Here is a 17,626-nt window from a genome sequence, read left to right as displayed (position 1 = left end):
GAAACATCCAGACTGCAATGTGGGGGTTGAGTGGGCCAATCGCCCGGCTGCAGTCGGCTCCAGCGGGGACACCACACATTCCAATGTTATCTCACCTGCCGGCGGTGAGGCATCACGTGCCTTTTCATGAGCAGCCGAGCGACAAGCATTTCTCAAAACAGCTCTCCAGGCTCTTAGTGCTATTGCCACGGGACACCTTTTTCTAGGGTTTTTTTTTTTTTTTCCGGATGGTCCCAGTTTAATAACGCTCTCTGCTTTGTTTCCATAACACGCATGCAATGTTTCCGGGCATCTTGGCATGGGTGGTTCTTGATAAAAGAACAAGCAATGAGTTATGACTTATTAGTGCAATGTGAAATTTGCCCAATTACTAGTTTGTATCAAACAGAGATTATTCGATCGAAATAAAAAAGATTGTAAGTCACCTGTGTTGGTGCGGTCTCAACCCAGTTACACACCCATGATACAGGGACCAGAGATGTTCTGAATGGGTTTTGGTGCGGTCTCAACCCAGTTACACACCCATGATACAGGAACCAGAGATGTTCTGAATGGCTTTTCCTCAGCAGTTCATCTGAAATTAGGATTGGCGGGGCTACAAACTGTCTCAGAATCTTGGGGACATGACTATTTTCACCATGTCTTTTAGTGAAAATGTAGACTTCTTTCAATTTCTTCAGATTTAGAACAAATTTAAATCATGACCAGTGCACCATTAGACCTGATTGGAGATCGGTTCAATCCCAGTGAAAATATACACAACCAGTTTAACCACCTGTAGATTGTAAGTGTATTTACATTTATTTATATTCATTTATCCAAAGTGACAGCACTGGTATCAAAATATTGAGCATGTTATTTTGAAAGCCATGGGTGACAGAATATGGTCAAATTAAATATTGTAACCTAACTCAAACCCAGCACATACAGTATGTGTGTTTGATACACACAACTGCTTTTGCTTCGGACCACTCTCCACGGATCAATCCCTTTCGCCCGCCATGCCTTTGCCCTGGCCCCAGTTATCGGGTTGCTCTGTACAACCTTAAAAACTGTAGTTCTGATGTACCATAGAAGTACAACCTCTGAGAAGAGATGGTGAAATAGTTCTCCCTGAAGTCATCTTTGAAGGAGAAACACTCATAATCCTGCTCTCTCTGTTTATCTACTGGTCTTGCTTAGCGAAACAGGACTCTTGTGGTCTGTTTATCTACTGGTCTTGCATAGCGAAACAGGACTCTTGTGGTCTGTTTATCTACTGGTCTTCCTTAGCGAAACAGGACTCTTGTGGTTCACCTGTGCACAGTTTACAGTCGAGTGGCTACTGTCATCACTTTTAGGTCTGCTGTAAACAAGCCCCTAGCTGACCCCACAACCACACACAGTGTTCACCTTGAGATAGATATCTCAGAATAAATATGTTCAAGACCCAATCACTACTTGGATGTAACACTTCCTTCTTCTTCAAATGTTTATGGGGCTGGGACTAAAACGTCATCACCAGAATGACAACCTAACTGAACATGGCCCGTTCCTAGAAGCGCAGTGCCTTGAGAGACACAAGCAGCAGTAGGACCACCAGTCTGGGATGCCATATTTGGGATGTGAAGTGAGGTTTACAAACAGTCGGATGCCTTCAACCTCACACCAAGGTGTAAATAGGGTGGAAATGTCATTTAGGGTTAACAGGAGCATAGTCTTTCCATTAGTTTCCTAATCCTTTGTTTAGTTAGGAAATGACCCATTTCCCAGCCTTTTTACCAATCCACTCGAACTCAACTGAACCTCCCGTTCCACCATCACTGAGGCAAACTCTTCATGTGTCAGTTGGTGTATTTACCATTGGTTAAAATTACCAGTGCTATTGAGAACAGGGAAGGGGATATATCAATTATATACGTATGTGGTATAGCTGTTGAAAACAGAGAAGGTCATATATAAATAGTATAAATCTGTATTGATTTTGTATTGGTAGTGTCATGGTATTGCACACACATATTAAAAAACACTTGCTAAGTTATGCCCTCTTTTGCTATTAAGCCAAGTCTCAAAATGGCTGCCTATTGTATCCATTTGCATGTGCTAGGTAGTGGTTCATGAAATAGTGATGTGACAGTGGAAATCTAATGGCATTAGTGTGAATTGTTTTTGCACTCATCTGTCATTGGCCTCGACCAATCAACACAAAGCACAGATTCTGAAAATAGTTCCATAGTGTAAGGGTCCAAAACACATTATACCAATCTGTCACCAAATGTGTCACTTTTAAACTTTTAAACTATTTTTTGCATGTCTTTATGTTGTGTAACTGATGCAACATGCATGCAGAGTGACCTGGCTCCTGACATGCGAAAGGTTAGATTCAATCCAAAGAAAAGAAAAAGAAGCTCAGTACACTTGCGTCTGGTCTTAGGTCTGGTCTTATCAACCCACTGCAGTCAGAGGAATGTGATTGCATTGTACCGTCTAGAAGAGAGAGAAGCTGAAAGAGGCAGACAGAAAGAGAGACCCTCGAAGTGCAAAAGAAAGAAGGAAGGGAGGGGTTGTCTTTTGATCTTAGGGCAGACAAGAGCTATGTGTTATTACCTGCCCCCCCAAACACACACACACACACACACACACACACACACACACACACACACACACACACACACACACACACACACACACACACACACACACACACACACACACACCACCTTCTTTGTAGTGTGCTGTGTCTGTGTTTGGCTCCTGATGGATGCCCATGCCTGCAGATCCCAGGCCCTAGGCCCCTCTATGCCTGCAGATCCCTAGGCCCCTCTATGATGCAGATACAAGGCCCTAGGCCCCTCTCTGATGCAGATCCCAGGCCCTAGGCCCCTCTTTGAGTATCAGCATAGAGGTGAAGATGTCTGGAAGCACATAGGCTATTTACACCTGGCATTAAAATGCGTTCAGTTTCCAGATTCTAGATATGATTTTAAGCGTGATTACATTTGCACCTGGTATTAATGTGTCTCCAGTGTCCTCATTGAGATCTGATCACTGTGTCCAGCTCATGTCACATCCTCCTCTCAATTGCGTGAGTCCAAAAAAACAACAAACAAAAAGACAGAAGACGAATAGAAGAAGAGAGTAGCCCTCCATGAAGCTGCGTTATTGAGTTTGCTTGCGTTTTGAAGCGGGGGAAGAAGTACACGACTAGGTGTTTTCGCCCACGTAGTTGTTGTTTGTGAACTGATAATGCAATTGCATATACATTTGTGTCCAATGAGGTCACAATGTGTCCCCTGACCACCTCCAGAGGCGGAGTGGCCAATCGGATCACAGATCAATCCATCCTCAATGCGCCTTGGGGGAGGTCACACCTGTACTTTTGATTTGGTCAACCATTCCGATTGCAACCCGATCGCCCCCAAAAACACATTTTAATGACAGGTGTGAATGGGGCCACAGTTTCAGTACAATTGCCCTTCATGTTTTGAGTAAGAGTCATCTGTTATGAGTGGGTACTCATCTCAGAAGGAAAGTGGTTCACTTGCAGAAGTTTGGGTCAAGACCTCTTCATTTTCACTTTCTACTTTAAAAGTATTTTAGCTATGTCCATCTCCCCCATTTAAATGTGTGGCAAGAAGTGGTTATATCTCAGTTATTCGTTTCACAGTTCGTTTCATCTGCTCTATAATTTGCCACATTCTCATCATTTCAGTCCATCTTCCCTCCCATTATCCCTTTCTTTCTCTGTAGACTATGTTGTGAATTCACTGAGCAACAGAAAGGGGCAGATCCACTGGTCTGGAAACAGGGCATTTCTTGTTTTGGATTCTTGATTTGGAGAGAGCGAGCGAGCGAGCGAGGGGGAGACATAGATAGAGGGAGTGCAGGACTGTGGGGGGGGGGGGGGGGGGGGGGTTGAACAGAGGGTGACCTTGATCTAGATGTCTGAAGCCTCTCCTATCTGCTCCCTCACGTGGGACAAACTGCACACCAGCACACAGATCCTCCAGATAAACGCTGCTCTCAGGTCTGTCTCACAGCGTTCCACTTCCTCTGTCTCTGTGTTCAAAACAGGCATGGATTTATGAGGCATTTGGATGAAATTACAGAGAGGAATTCATCTGTCGTATGGAACTTCCTCTATGTGTCTTCACTGCACATTAGTCATGCGCCCTTTTTAAGAATGATTTGTCCATCTCCTTAGTGGATACAACTAGGTAGAGAGAACCACTTCTATCTTCTTGCTGAGATGTCTAAAGGATGAAAAGGATCCCTTTACCAAAGGTGTTGGGCTACCATAATGGCATTTTTAATGTGTCCATTAACTTATGGGATATATAATTCAAAATGAGGAGTGTAAGTCCACTGCTTTTCATCCTAATGCCATTTAACTATAAGTTGTTTTCTTTTTCTTTTACTGTAATGTGTTTTTCTCGTCCACCATACTGGTCAAGTCAATCTGTCCTCTCTTCTCTGTTTTTTGTTACTCTCCTTCTTTCTTCCTCTCTCAGAGTCTCTCTTCCCTCTCTCTCTTTGTATGTCTCTCTATGTCTCTCACTCACATTTAAAGGACAGTATGGGTCTACAGTATATGATAGATAGATAGATAGATAGATACTTTATTAATCCAGAGGGACATTTAGGTATAGTATATATATTAGTATATATTGCTCTCCATCTGCATCTGCTGTCAGATAAGCAGTTTAAAGTAAACCGTGACTTTCCTGTGGCCCCATTAAAACTGTGTGTGGCACCAGTCAAAAGATATTGAGGTGGGTCGCCATGGTAATGCCTGAGGGGGGTGGGGCAAGAGAGTGCCTCTAAACACAAGTCAGACATTTTCTACTCAGCGAGAAATGTCACTTGTCATAGGCCGCCCCAGTTTGGATGGGTGTGTGTGTGTGTGTGTGTAGGTGTGTGCATCTGAACATCTTTGGCCGGTAGATTTGATGAGCTCACATGTAAGGCCAACACACGGTGTTGTGTGGATGGATGACCCATATACTGTTTGACTGGCTCTGTTGTAGAGGTCGTATTTCCAGGAATGCGCACTGATAGGGATTATTCCATGTTGGATCGGCAAGAGTTTCATAATGCAGGGTAGAGTCTTTTTTTCAAAGGCAAAGCTCTCTCTGATGGCTCCATGCTGTGTGTGGTACTCTCAGCAGCTTAGCCACATACCTGCCTCAGAACCAGCCAGGATTAGAGGTACATTGAGTCTTTGCTTTGTGTGTTATTTTATGTTATACAACAGTTAGGTCCTGTCAAACCACTTCTGATTGGACAGTTAGGTCCTGTCAAACCACTTCTGATTGGACAGTTAGGTCCTGTCAAACCACTTCTGATTGGACAAGAAGCACTCTCATGAGTGGGGGTATCTTGGCTCCACCCCACTTGGACTCATCACCGCTAGTCATCGCTCCGCTTTTGATATATTTCAACCGTTCAGTTGGACATCAGCAGTCAGTTCACTCAAAGCAAGAGGGCTGAATGGCAGGCAGTGGTTTCATAATGTTCCATTTGACAGTTTGACAGTCAGGGAAGGCAGCAAACGGAGCAGGTGGAATAGAGGCCTCCTGCCTCCTGCCTCCTGCCTCCTGCCTCCTGCCTCCTGCCTCCTGCCTCCTGCCTGCGGCCAAATCACAGCCGTGAGGAGACCTTTTACCAACCACACTCTCACTCCTGTCAAAGTGTTTCATTCAATGTGTCTGTGTGTGTGTGTGTGTGTGTGTGTGTGTGTGTGTGTGTGTGTGTGTGTGTGTGTGTGTGTGTGTGTGTGTGTGTGTGTGTGTGTGTCTGTGTGTGTGTGTGTGTGTCTGTGTGTGTGTCTGTGTGTGTGTGTGTCTGTGTGTGTGTCTGTGTGTGTGTGTGTCTGTGTGTGTGTGTGTGTGTGTGTGTGTGTGTGTGTGTCTGTGTGTGTGTGTGTGTGTGTGTGTGTGTGTGTGTGTGTGTGTGTGTGTCTGTGTGTGTGTGTGTGTGTGTGTGTGTGTGTGTGTCTGTGTGTGTGTGTGTGTGTGTGTGTGTGTGTGTGTGTGTGTGTGTGTGTGTGTCTGTGTGTGTGTGTGTGTGTGTGTGTGTGTGTGTGTCTGTGTGTGTGTCTGTGTGTGTGTGTGTGTGTGTGTGTCTGTGTGTGTCTGTGTGTGTGTGTGTGTGTGTGTGTGTGTGTGTGTGTGTATGTAGCATGTCTCAGACAATTTCTAATAAGACTTTTATATCAAAGAAAATAAGGAGAGGGACTTGGACAGACATATTGTTAATCTACTGATTACTGGTATGTCACTGAAAGAATATGCTAAAACTGGACACGTTTGGTTTCCAGGAATCTCCTGAATGGTATTTTCTCACCCAGGATTCATTCATTCCTTTTGCCTGACCTCTGCCAGCAGCAAGTTGCAGCCTGTTGCTGCACTCCTCTGACAGTGCTGCTCCCTCTAGTGGTAGAAACAGGGCAGGGCCTGCAGTGGTTCAGTACGTCCCCAGTGACATTCTTTTGACCACCGTCAAAAATGCTTTAAGAGCATAAACAGGATTTCAGCTGATGCTTTTTCATCGATGTTTGGGATAAATACTTGAAGTACACTACGTGTGTGTCTTTTAGTAAACCTCCCTCGACTCACGCAGATGGATATATGTTTGGTCCAGGTCAATCACAAAACATTTATTTGTGTAAACAGACGTCTCCCTCTACGCTTCCCTAAATGGACACTGTGCTGATGCAGTTCGGATAGTTTGACATTGCTTATATATTAGTGTCTGATTGGGGACGATTTATAAACAATTAACAGTGGGGTGTTGAGCAGTGAGCAGTGAACACAAGCGAGGTCATTCTGCCAATTTGCTTGAAGATCATGACAGGAAAGGGAGGTGAGGTTGTGTGTGTGTGTGTGTGTGTTTGTGTGTGTGTGTGTGTGTGTGTGTGTGTGTGTGTGTGTGTGTGTTTGTGTGTGTGTTTGTGTTTGTGTGTGTGTGTGTGTGTGTGTGTGAGTGTGAGTGTGTGCGTGCGTGCGTGCGTGCGTGTGTTTGTGTGTGTGTGTGTGTGTGTGTGTGTGTGTGTTTGTGTGTGTGTGTGTGTGTGTGTGTGTGTGTGAGTGTGAGTGTGTGCGTGCGTGCGTGCGTGCGTGCGTGTGTGTGTGTGTATGTGTGTGTGTGAGAGAGTTGTGTTTAAATGACATGAGACATGGGGGAAGGAGAAGATTTCAGAAGAGTCTCCTCTCCTGTTTGTTCCCCTCTGAGAACGAGTGCCGTTGGTGCTGTGAAGGGGAATGTTTTCCCTGACAGTCAAGGTCTCCACAGCTGTCTGGACCATGGGAGGGACAGGGCCTGAGCACCACATAACAAGTCTTATCTCAAGGGGTGAGACTCCCTTATAGACTTATAGACACACACACACACACACACACACACACACACACACACACACACACACACACACACACACACACACACACCTTGTTTCCCAGAAGGATCTTCCTTCCCACAGAGCAGAGGAATAAAGAACTGCCTGCTAAGCAATCCCACACACACACACACACACACACACACATGCATGCTCAAACGTTTGCTATACATCTTACCATATTTGCTGTTTTTCTGTTCCATTCCCTCACCAGTGTGCTTATAAAACTGAACTTAGTACTTCAGGGGAAGACCATATGAATGGAAGCATTTGAAACAGTACAGATATGATTTGCGGTTGATTTTTTTTCTCATAGTTAGTTTGTATCAAACCTGCATCTTGAAGATACATCTATTCAAAGGAAATTGTAAAAAAAAAAAAGATTATACTGTGCTGTTTCATTGGCGTTTTCATTTAGATTGTGTTTGGCCTACTTTATAGGTATGCAAAAACGATTTGTGTTGTTCCGCTGTGTTTGTTGCTGGTAAGTTGTCAAGAGTTTGACAGCCGCTCCGCCCGTAGTGGCTGTTCCATGCGCCCAGTTGGCATCCGCTCCGCTCCGCCCGTAGTGGCTGTTCCATGTGCCCAGTTGGCACCATCAGCCTCATCTGGCAGCTCCAGCAGCTCAGTCAGAACTTAATTGACATGGCGGCCATTTGAACATAGCCATTCACCTTGGACTTGGATCAGGACTAGTACATGTGTCCCAAATTAACTCAGTCTCACTGAGAGCAAGTGGGTGCACTTGGCACCACTGTTTGCCAAACACGCTTGTTGGTGAATTTGGTGAACGTTTTTTGGAAAGGATTTTTTAATAAGAATCTGACTGAATCTGATCTGATATGAATTTGACTCCACCTAGCAGCAGCATTTTGCACTGATTGAATAAGGAAAATACGGCATTGAATGGCATCACAACACGGCATTTAATGGACATCAATGTGTGGATAAGATTTGAAATGTTCTGCCCATTCTAGGACCGGCCTTACTTTGGCAATATTTCCTAGTTGATAAAAACAGGCACTCAACATGGTCTGAAGGATATAAATTATAAATAAGCAGAAACAAAAATGGTTAGCTCCTTTGGCCACCTCACGACATAAATATATTAAAGAGTGGTGTGGAAAGAAAACAGATGGGGTTGCCCACCCACCTTCATGGTACTGAGGTGATTGGAGTGCTACCAGTTGAAGGTGTGTATTGTAATTTCCCATCTTTGATGGCACTGGGGGAATTCCTGTCTGGGCCCGGCTAATCCTCAACACAAACGCCTTCCGTTTGCTTCAGCCCCGTCTCCTCTTACTTCTGTTAAATCAGCCCAACTTGAGTCACTTCACACGCAGACACAAGCCACCTGCCACGGTCCCAGCACAGCCCAGAGTTCTGCCCCATGCACAGGGCAGACACAGGGACAATAAAGACACGGAGGACAAAAGATCCCTTAAAGCCCTTGTCTGGTGCTTGGAGGACATTTGATTTGCTTGTGCAGGAAGACTAAGGCATATATGGATCATACGAATGAATCACATTTGAAGATTTTATACGTGCTGTTAGAATGCTGTCAAGATTTCAGAGCGTGTGGGAGAGAGAAGTAGGGAGAGATTGTGTGTGTGTGTGTGTGTGTGTGTGTGTGTGTGTGTGTGTGTGTGTGTGTGTGTGTGTGTGTGTGTGTGTGTGTGTGTGTGTGTGTGTGTGTGTGTGTGTGTGTGTGTGTGTGTGTGTGTGTGTGTGTGTGTGTGTGTGTGTGTGTGTGTGTGTGTCTGTGTGTGTGTGTGTGTGTGTGTGTGTGTGTGTGTGTGTGTGTGTGTGTGTGTGTGTGTGTGTGTGTTGCTGGTAGAAGGCACATATCTTGAGCTCACTGACCCCTCACTCACTCGATTAGCTGCACCAGTGCACTGTGGTATAGCCTGTGTCTGGTGGTGGGAGCCAACTGCAGCAGACCACATTAATCAGCAGCCCAGGGGTGTGCACACACAGCCTGGGAGCCGACGTTCCAATGGCCCACTACCTTCTTCCGGTTCACTGAGCACAGACAATGCATTACTCACCTGCACCACTAGAGAGCACTAACGAGGCACCAGAGTGCAAAATGGGGTCACGTTAACTTGTTTTTTTTTTTTATTGGCGAGAAAGCCCTTATGAATACTCTTCTAATTAATTTTGCATCATTCTATTTTAACTCCAGTTCCATTTGCTGGGTCAAAGGTGGCTCTTTGTAACAGCGAGCTTCTCGCAAGGCTGAGTCATATTTCCATGTAGTACTAACTGCACAAGCAATCACATATTGTTCTTCTTAAGTTTTATTATTATAATTATTATTATTATTATTATTATTATTATTATTATTAAGCTCATTTTTTGTGCTGCTTCTCCTTCGACAGTTATCACCACATTGTCACACTGCAGCGCCACCAGGTCCGGACTAATGCTGTGTAGCGCACTTGAATGCAGCGTTTTGATAGGCTTTCTCGTTTAACTGCCATTTTGAATGTCTTCTTTCCCCCCTGAGAATGAATGGAGAGATGTTATATGTCTCTAGTGGAGTGGTTAAGAAATGTTGTTTGCCCAGCGGCTCTGCTTTGCTACCAGGCAGGTGAAGAAGTGTTTGCCCAGAAGTGCAGTTTAGCTCCATGCCAGACCAGGAAGTGAAACCCAATGTGGAGTTGACAATTGAATTTTCGCCTAAACTTGACGACAACAAAATTCTTAGTTGCAGCTGTAATTGTCAGATGAAGATATCAGCACTCCTGTGACTTAATTAAAGCTTATATTTCCACTGATTTTTGTTTGTGTCCATTCAAGAAACATTATAAGGTAGGCTGAAAGTCAACAGCTTACTTGTTAGTGCCTTTGCATTATAGGTAATTGAATCATTGGTGTTAGAGAATCACTGCCCTGTCCTTAAATGACACGTATTGCCCCTCCCTCAGGTGGCGGATCACATTCTCATTTTCTCATCTCTAGTTTGAAAATGGTTTCCATAGAAGCCTACTCCACATGGCTAGTTACGAATGTCTCTCAAAACATTCAGAACCACTTCATGTGCTACTTCTTGGACTGCTGGCACTTGATGTCCTAGGTGGAATGAACGGGTTGGGGAGTATGTCATGCAGCTGTTGGCACTCCTGCGCCCTCGCACAAAAACAGGGAGGAATGAGACTTGCATGCTTATGCCTCTGTGACTAAACTGCAGGAACAACATCCATGGCTTTGTTTATAAGGGATTTAATCTTGTGTAAAGAAGAATGATGAAGGCTGTCAAAATCAATTATTCAATCTCTAGCTGTTACTTGTAATAACAAAGTGTTTTACAGTGTGAGGGTATCAATGTACTAATCAGTTTTAAGGAATTTGACAGCTCGTTAGACTTTGAGGATCTGCCCTGTCCTACATGCCCCGTTTTGAAGACTATTGTGTATCTATAGAGTGAAAGCTCTCTCTGAAACAGAAAGTGACAAGAAGTTGAGTAGCTTTGATCCCTAGCCAGATCTTCATCGGTTTGGTTTTGAACATGTCTCAGTCTATGAACATTAAATGCTAATCTCTTTTAGCTGTTCTCAGTGTGGCCAGTGACTACAGAACATGTCTCAGTCTATGAACATTAAATGCTAATCTCTTTTAGCTGTTCTAAGTGTGGCCAGTGACTACAGAACATGTCTCAGTCTATGAACATTAAATGCGAATCTCTTTTAGCTGTTCTAAGTGTAACCAGTGACTACAGAACATGTCTCAGTCTATGAACATTAAATGCTAATCTCTTTTAGCTGTTCTCAGTGTAACCAGTGACTACAGAACATGTCTCAGTCTATGAACATTAAATGCTAATCTCTTTTAGCTGTTCTCATCGAACATGTCTCAGTCTATGGGCATTAAATGCTAATCTCTTTTAGCTGTTCTCATCGAACATGTCTCAGTCTATGGGCATTAAATGCTAATCTCTTTTAGCTGTTCTCAGTGTGGCCAGTGACTACAGAACATGTCTCAGTCTATGAGCATTAAATGCTAATCTCTTTTAGCTGTTCTCAGTGTGGCCAGTGACTATAGAGTGAATCTATAGCCTCAGCTATGTTGGCATCCTGCAGGACGTCAGGTTTATTTGCCACGCTGGCTGTCAATCATCTAACAGAGATGTGAGAGAAAACAGATGTGTCACTCTTATCTCACGTCACATCACGTCACATCTCACACTTGTCAGTGGGCTTAACCTTCAATGTGCACCAGTCCTTAGGAACAAGACTACAGGGCAACTACCCGACCTTTGACCCTAAGGTGAACCCTGCCGGCATGTGTGTGTGTGTGTGTGTGTGTGTGTGCGTGTGAAAGAGAGAGAGAGAGAGAGAGAGAGAGAGAGAGAGAGACAGTCTAGCAATTGGAAGTTACTACTCCAATTATCTATATATTTGTATCTATTGTTAAATGTAGCTGCCATACAGTGTTTAGCTACCATACATAGAATATAAACTGAATCCTGAATGTAGTATTATTGAATGAGATGAACCAGTCGCTCAAGCGGTTGCAGTTTATATTGTCAATATAGAATACTAGGCATCAGTGACCGACCCATCAGTCACTCAGCCATGCACAGACCAGTAGATTGCACTTCTGTGTGTCAGTGTGAGCTAACCAACCACTTCTCTCCTTCTGGTGTTAATGTGACGCCTCTGGTATTTCGGGATGGTGCTTAGGCCAGTCGGGGCACTCAGCAAGAGGAAGTGTGCTCGTAAGGGTTGACCGGAGAGGTCATGACCATGACAACAAACCGGCTTTAGATTCAGACATGGACGTTCTGACCTGTCTGGCTCGATTGCCTTTATTGTTTTTTCACTAATGTTACCCTCAACATTTTTCTTCCTTGTCTTCCACTTTGTACGTTTGTTTTGTTTCTCCCTGCGAGTCATACCTTCTCAGTCCCACCATGTGTGTTCTCTTATAGTGAATTTGATGCACAAAGTATGTTTGCATGCAGGTCTGGAGCGACCCACTCTTCTCCACTGCACAAAGTATGTTTGCATGCAGGTCTGGAGCGACCCACTCTTCTCCACTGTCCACTGCATTGCTGTCTCCCTCACGCACATTCTTTCATTACGATGAGAATGCTGTGGCCTTTTTTTCTTTATTGGGTTTACAATGAAACATAAACAACGGTCAGTACTAGGTAAACATTCCAGCTCCTTTCTCAACCTCAGGCGTCTTCGACATCATACTCACCTGCTGCACTTGAGGCGATAAGCAGCAGCACATTCTGCCTGACCAAATACAACAAGATGGAAAAGACAAAGAGAGAGAGAAAGAGAGCTAGACAGATGAAGAATGAGAGAATGGTGTTACTGTTGACTGCTTCTTTTAGTTTTGGAGTATGGAGTATGTTGCAGTACACATTAAAGGCCAAAGCAAACTCAAGGCTATGCTCAGAAATAGTTTTGAACCATGGGATGATGCAGTTTCCTTCTTCCTGAATTATGGGTTTCATTACATAAGTGGAGTTGTGTCATATTGTGTCTATATAAGTGAAGAAGTGTAGTTGTGTCATATTGTGTCTGATTCAAACTGCACAACAGTGGACTCCATGGAAAGTGGTAATTATTCATTAATAAGGCTTTCAAGTAGTGAATTGACCATTATGTCTGGTGCCTCTCAGGTGTGTTTCATCAGCTCTGCCCTGACTATCAGAAATACAAGGGAACTGAATCCAATGTTAGAAGATAAGCATACACAGAATAGGGTGAAAACAAGAGAAACGGACAGATTGAGAATTTCTACAGGAGATGACAGAATAGGGACATCACTGCTTTGGGGAACTCACTTTTGATCATCCTTTTCACCCTCATCCATACATATTAGGACTTACAAGTACATGACACGGCAGGAGACCACATCACAGAGAGTCTCTCCTGTAGCTTTGCACTGTGTGTAGCTGTTAGCAACCATGCAGTTGTGCCTCCATAGTAGCTTTTCCTTTCAAAATCCCCCCTCTTTCTCTTACTCCCTCTCTTTTAGGTAACATTCTTAACATTCCCTTGGCATACAATTATTGTCAATCCACCATGTACTGGCTAAATGCTAACATCTAGTGGCTGTGAAAAGCACTACAAGCTTAAATGGCAGTGTGTGAGCTTTCTGGGGGCAGAAGTGTGTACAGTTATTGGAAACACATGCAATAAAAGCATATTATTATAAATATTTGTGTAGACTGATTGAATACTAGCCTACTATTCTACTATTGTTATTATTATCATTATTATTATTATTATTATTATTATTACTGTTATTATTATCAGGTGAAATCAGGACACAGGAGGTTGCCTTCCCCTGAACCAATTCTTCACAGTTCTCGTCTTTTGAATGAATTACAAAAACCCTGTCACATAAAGCTCAGAAAGACACTGAGATCACATCACTTTACATTCTCCAGTGACAATAACCTTAAATGCATTACGAGGTAAACAGCTCCCCCTTGAGGCTAACAAAGGGATTGGTGATAGGGCTAGATGTAACAGCATTGCTGAAATTCTAAATACCTGTACATTTTATACTTTGCTGTATTAACAGACAAACGTACCGAACCAATTCAACCACACTGTTTACGGAACTTGTCAATATCACAGAATAAACACCTCTTTTTACTTTATTTCTCTTTCTCTCCCTCTCTCTTTCTCAGGCATGCCATGGCTGCACTGGATCAAAGTGTGACTGTAGTAACGTGAAAGGAGATAAGGTGAGATTATTATTATTAATAATAATAATAATAATAATAATGCATTTTATTTGTAACACACTGTATTACTCAGGCCAATTCTTACTGCTTACTCCTGGTATCATTTATGCAACAAATATTCAGAAGACACTTATAATTGACTTATAACACTAATAGGGGTAAGATGAGCCTTAAATCAACCTATAGTCAAGGGAATACGAGACAGGATTAACCTGAATGCATTAATGCAACACAAGTTAAAGGATGTGTGCCATCGGTTGAAACCTTAGCAGTGAGCCTAACTCAAACAGACAACAACACCTGGGGTCCCCCAAAAAGTGCTCTTGTGGTCCCATGTTAGACCCAGGTTGAGCCATCTGAGAAAACAGTTACTAATTTACTAAAAGTTACACTAACCAGATTTTAAAGTATAATTATGTATACTTAAATCCCCCATTCTAGTGATTTTTATTGATGTGAAATATTACAACTAGTTTGTCTACAGGTTTGCCAAGAAATAGACATGGAAGGCATGGAAGTCTTAAATTAACTGAAACTTTTTTTCTTTTGAGGAATATCCACAGATTATTAGTTTTTCACTTTTAAGTATAGACTCAACTGTATGTTTAACATAATAGCAAACCTTTTATCCTATAAACATAACATAACATAAGCACTAACATGTCACATAACGCAAACTTTTTCGGCAATAACATAAGCACTGACACATATGTACAGAAAATGTTATTCAAAATGGCAAAAACAAGAGTGGTGCTTGTGCCTCATCTTCAAGGAGGTAAACAAGAACTAATGCTACACAGCACATGGCCATGGAGCACCTATTCGTTTTTTCTTCTGTTAATACGTGACATGACAGCTGTAATACTCCATCTAAAATACCAAATATAATGTCAGTTACTTATTGTTGGGATGCAACTCTAATTTAAACACCAAATATTTGACTTAACTTCATGTAAGATGAACCACAGCTGAACTCACCCCCAAGGCTCGGGCACAGCCTCCATTTGTGGGACAGTGCTTACTCTACCAACACAGAGCTCCACTTTGGATCATTCACTCACATGTTTTTACGCCCTGCAAGTTCATCAACATATTTGATATACCTTTTTAAACAAATTATTTTTGATGTGAGGCTGATTATACCTGATATAGCAAAAAAACAGTGTCTTGTGGATAAAATATGCTTAGTATGTCATCTAGGGGCGACAGTGGTACAGTGGTAGATAAGTTGTTTAGTAATCAGAAGGTTGCTAGTTCGATTCCCTGTCAAAGCGTCCATGAGCAAGACACTGAACCCCTGATTGCTCCTGATGTGCAGTGTGCCATCAGTGTAAAATGTAAAATGTGTATACATTGTAAGTCGCACATATGTAAGTCGCTTTGGATAAAAGTGTCTGCTAAATAGGGTTGGGTACCGAGAACCGGTACCAATATGGAACCGGTTCCAATACAACCGGTACCTACCCGGACCGAAATGCAACGCAGATTTCGGTGCTTCATTTCGGTGCCTGAGCCAATTGAACACGGTCGCTAGGCAGATTCTGTGGGGCACATGTAAAACTGCCCCAGCTCCCAATGTAAACTTTGTCCTGTGTCGCTCACGCTCATTGGTGTTTTCATAGCAACAGTCTTATGACAGTGAAGAGCAGGCAAGCACAAACAAAACTAGCCATCAACCTTTTAACAGAGAAAATACCGAAAGGTAAACGGTCAAAAGTGTGGCTGTATTTCGCACAAAAAGATTCAAACAACGCAACGTGCAGCAAATGCAACAAAATAATTGCGTGAAAAGAGGGGAGAGAAGGCAAGTGTCAACGGCAGATCAGCAACCGAAGACTGAGAAATATACGGAGATGACAGCTAAACTACCAACGGTAGTATCTTAAAGGGGCAGTACACATTTTCTCGTACTCAGTGTGTTCAAGTAACAAGATTAACTATAAACAAGATAGAAAAGATAGGTATAAACAAATCATAAAATGGTGAAATTTCATGAAATAAATGCAAACAAAATAATACATTTTTGACTCCAAAGGCAAATATGCTCATATTTTTGCAAAAGAAGTTTAAAGCTGTTTGTATTTATTTAAGTATACTATAAACTGTTGTTTACAGTTAATATAATGTTCATAGTTTGAAGTTAAAAAGTTTGAAGCTGTAGTTGGAAGCCGAGTGTTTTGTATGTATTTATATTTATAATATACTTTAACAGTTAATATATTGTTCAATTTGAAGAAAAAAAATTGCCTTGGCAATAAAAAAAGCCTTGCTGAAGTATTGAAGCTGTAGTGTGTGTACAGAGTGTGTGTGTGTGTGTTTTGTATTTATTTGTATTTATTTAAGTATAGTCTAAACTTTTGTTAACAGTTCATATATTATTTAAGTTTTAAGTTAAAAAGTGTTTTCTATTTATTTATATATATATAATCTACTTTAAACAGTTCATATATTTGGCAATAAAAAAAGCCTTTCTTAAATGTCGTCAATCGTAATTTTAATTTTTTTTTTTTATAAAAGTATCGGTTCCGGCACCGTTTAGGCACCGGTATCGTTTTAAAAGTATCGGTTATGTACCGGTATCGGATAAAAACCAAACGATACCCATCCCTACTGCTAAATGACTAAAAAATTTTTTTTAAAAAATCTACAAGGTTCTTTCCCACAGCTAGATGTAAATGCAGAATGCAAACTTAGTTTAGGGTCACATGACACAAAGTGTGTATGATTGCCAAGAGGTGGTGGATGAACCTACCCACTGCTCATCTTACTTCACTCTAGCCTATAGCATTATTCCTAATTTAGTTTGCCTAGATTGGTTTGCTCAGGTCATTACAGTGGCATTAGGAGCTCGGGCCACTGGCTCTTCAAACTAAGCACCATGAAACAAGATGTCGACAGTCTATTTCCTCTCCAGGTCTATATACCTCCATGGTTTGAACATGTAAACACCCAATAACAAAATATGGCTCTCTTTAGGGGTGATATGTTTCTGTCTTGTGAAGGTTAGTGTCTACATTTAAAATAGGTTATTTGTGCGTCTCCTCCTAATACTGCTACAATAGGTACTGGAAACATAGCCAAATCAGATTGAAAGTGACTGGATCAGCGGGTAGCTCTTGAATGTAAAAGTGATTTGGTGAGATTGAAATAGGTCTTAAATGGAAAAGTGATTTTGTGAGTTTTAAATAGGTGGGTGAGGGCAGATAATAAATTAATGTAACTAATTCCAGAAGGAGGATGGGCCATAATCATCTGATTAGTTTCTAATAACCACAAATAGGATTTACATACAGCAGCCATATTGTTGTATCTGAATTTAAGTGTTTGCCTACTGGACCAACTTTCTCCAGACTATAATCCTGATCCTGAATTCTCTGTATGTAGGGATCTATAAAGACACATGACATCTGTTCTGTATGTAGGGATCTATAAAGACACATGAGATCTGTTCTGTATGTAGGGATCTATAATGACATGAGATCTGTTCTGTATGTACAGATCTATAATGACACATGGCAGCATCAGAATGCAGGGGT

At 42.2% G+C, this 17,626-nt stretch overlaps 1 protein-coding gene across 2 annotated transcripts in view; it reads left to right on the top strand.

The window, feature by feature from the left end:
• col4a5 (collagen, type IV, alpha 5 (Alport syndrome)) overlaps window positions 1-17,626 on the top strand; it is a 44,678-nt gene that overhangs the window by 3,056 nt on the left and 23,996 nt on the right. For both annotated transcript variants that reach the window (XM_031585580.2, XM_031585581.2), the window contains exon 2: window positions 14,034-14,090. In XM_031585580.2, the coding sequence (XP_031441440.1) occupies window positions 14,034-14,090 (57 nt within the window). The remainder of the gene's footprint in view (window positions 1-14,033; window positions 14,091-17,626) is intronic.

Source organism: Clupea harengus, chromosome 18 (genome assembly GCF_900700415.2).
Source record: "Clupea harengus chromosome 18, Ch_v2.0.2, whole genome shotgun sequence".
In the NCBI taxonomy this organism is placed as follows: domain Eukaryota; kingdom Metazoa; phylum Chordata; class Actinopteri; order Clupeiformes; family Clupeidae; genus Clupea; species Clupea harengus.
This window is presented reverse-complemented; position numbering and strand designations above follow the sequence as displayed.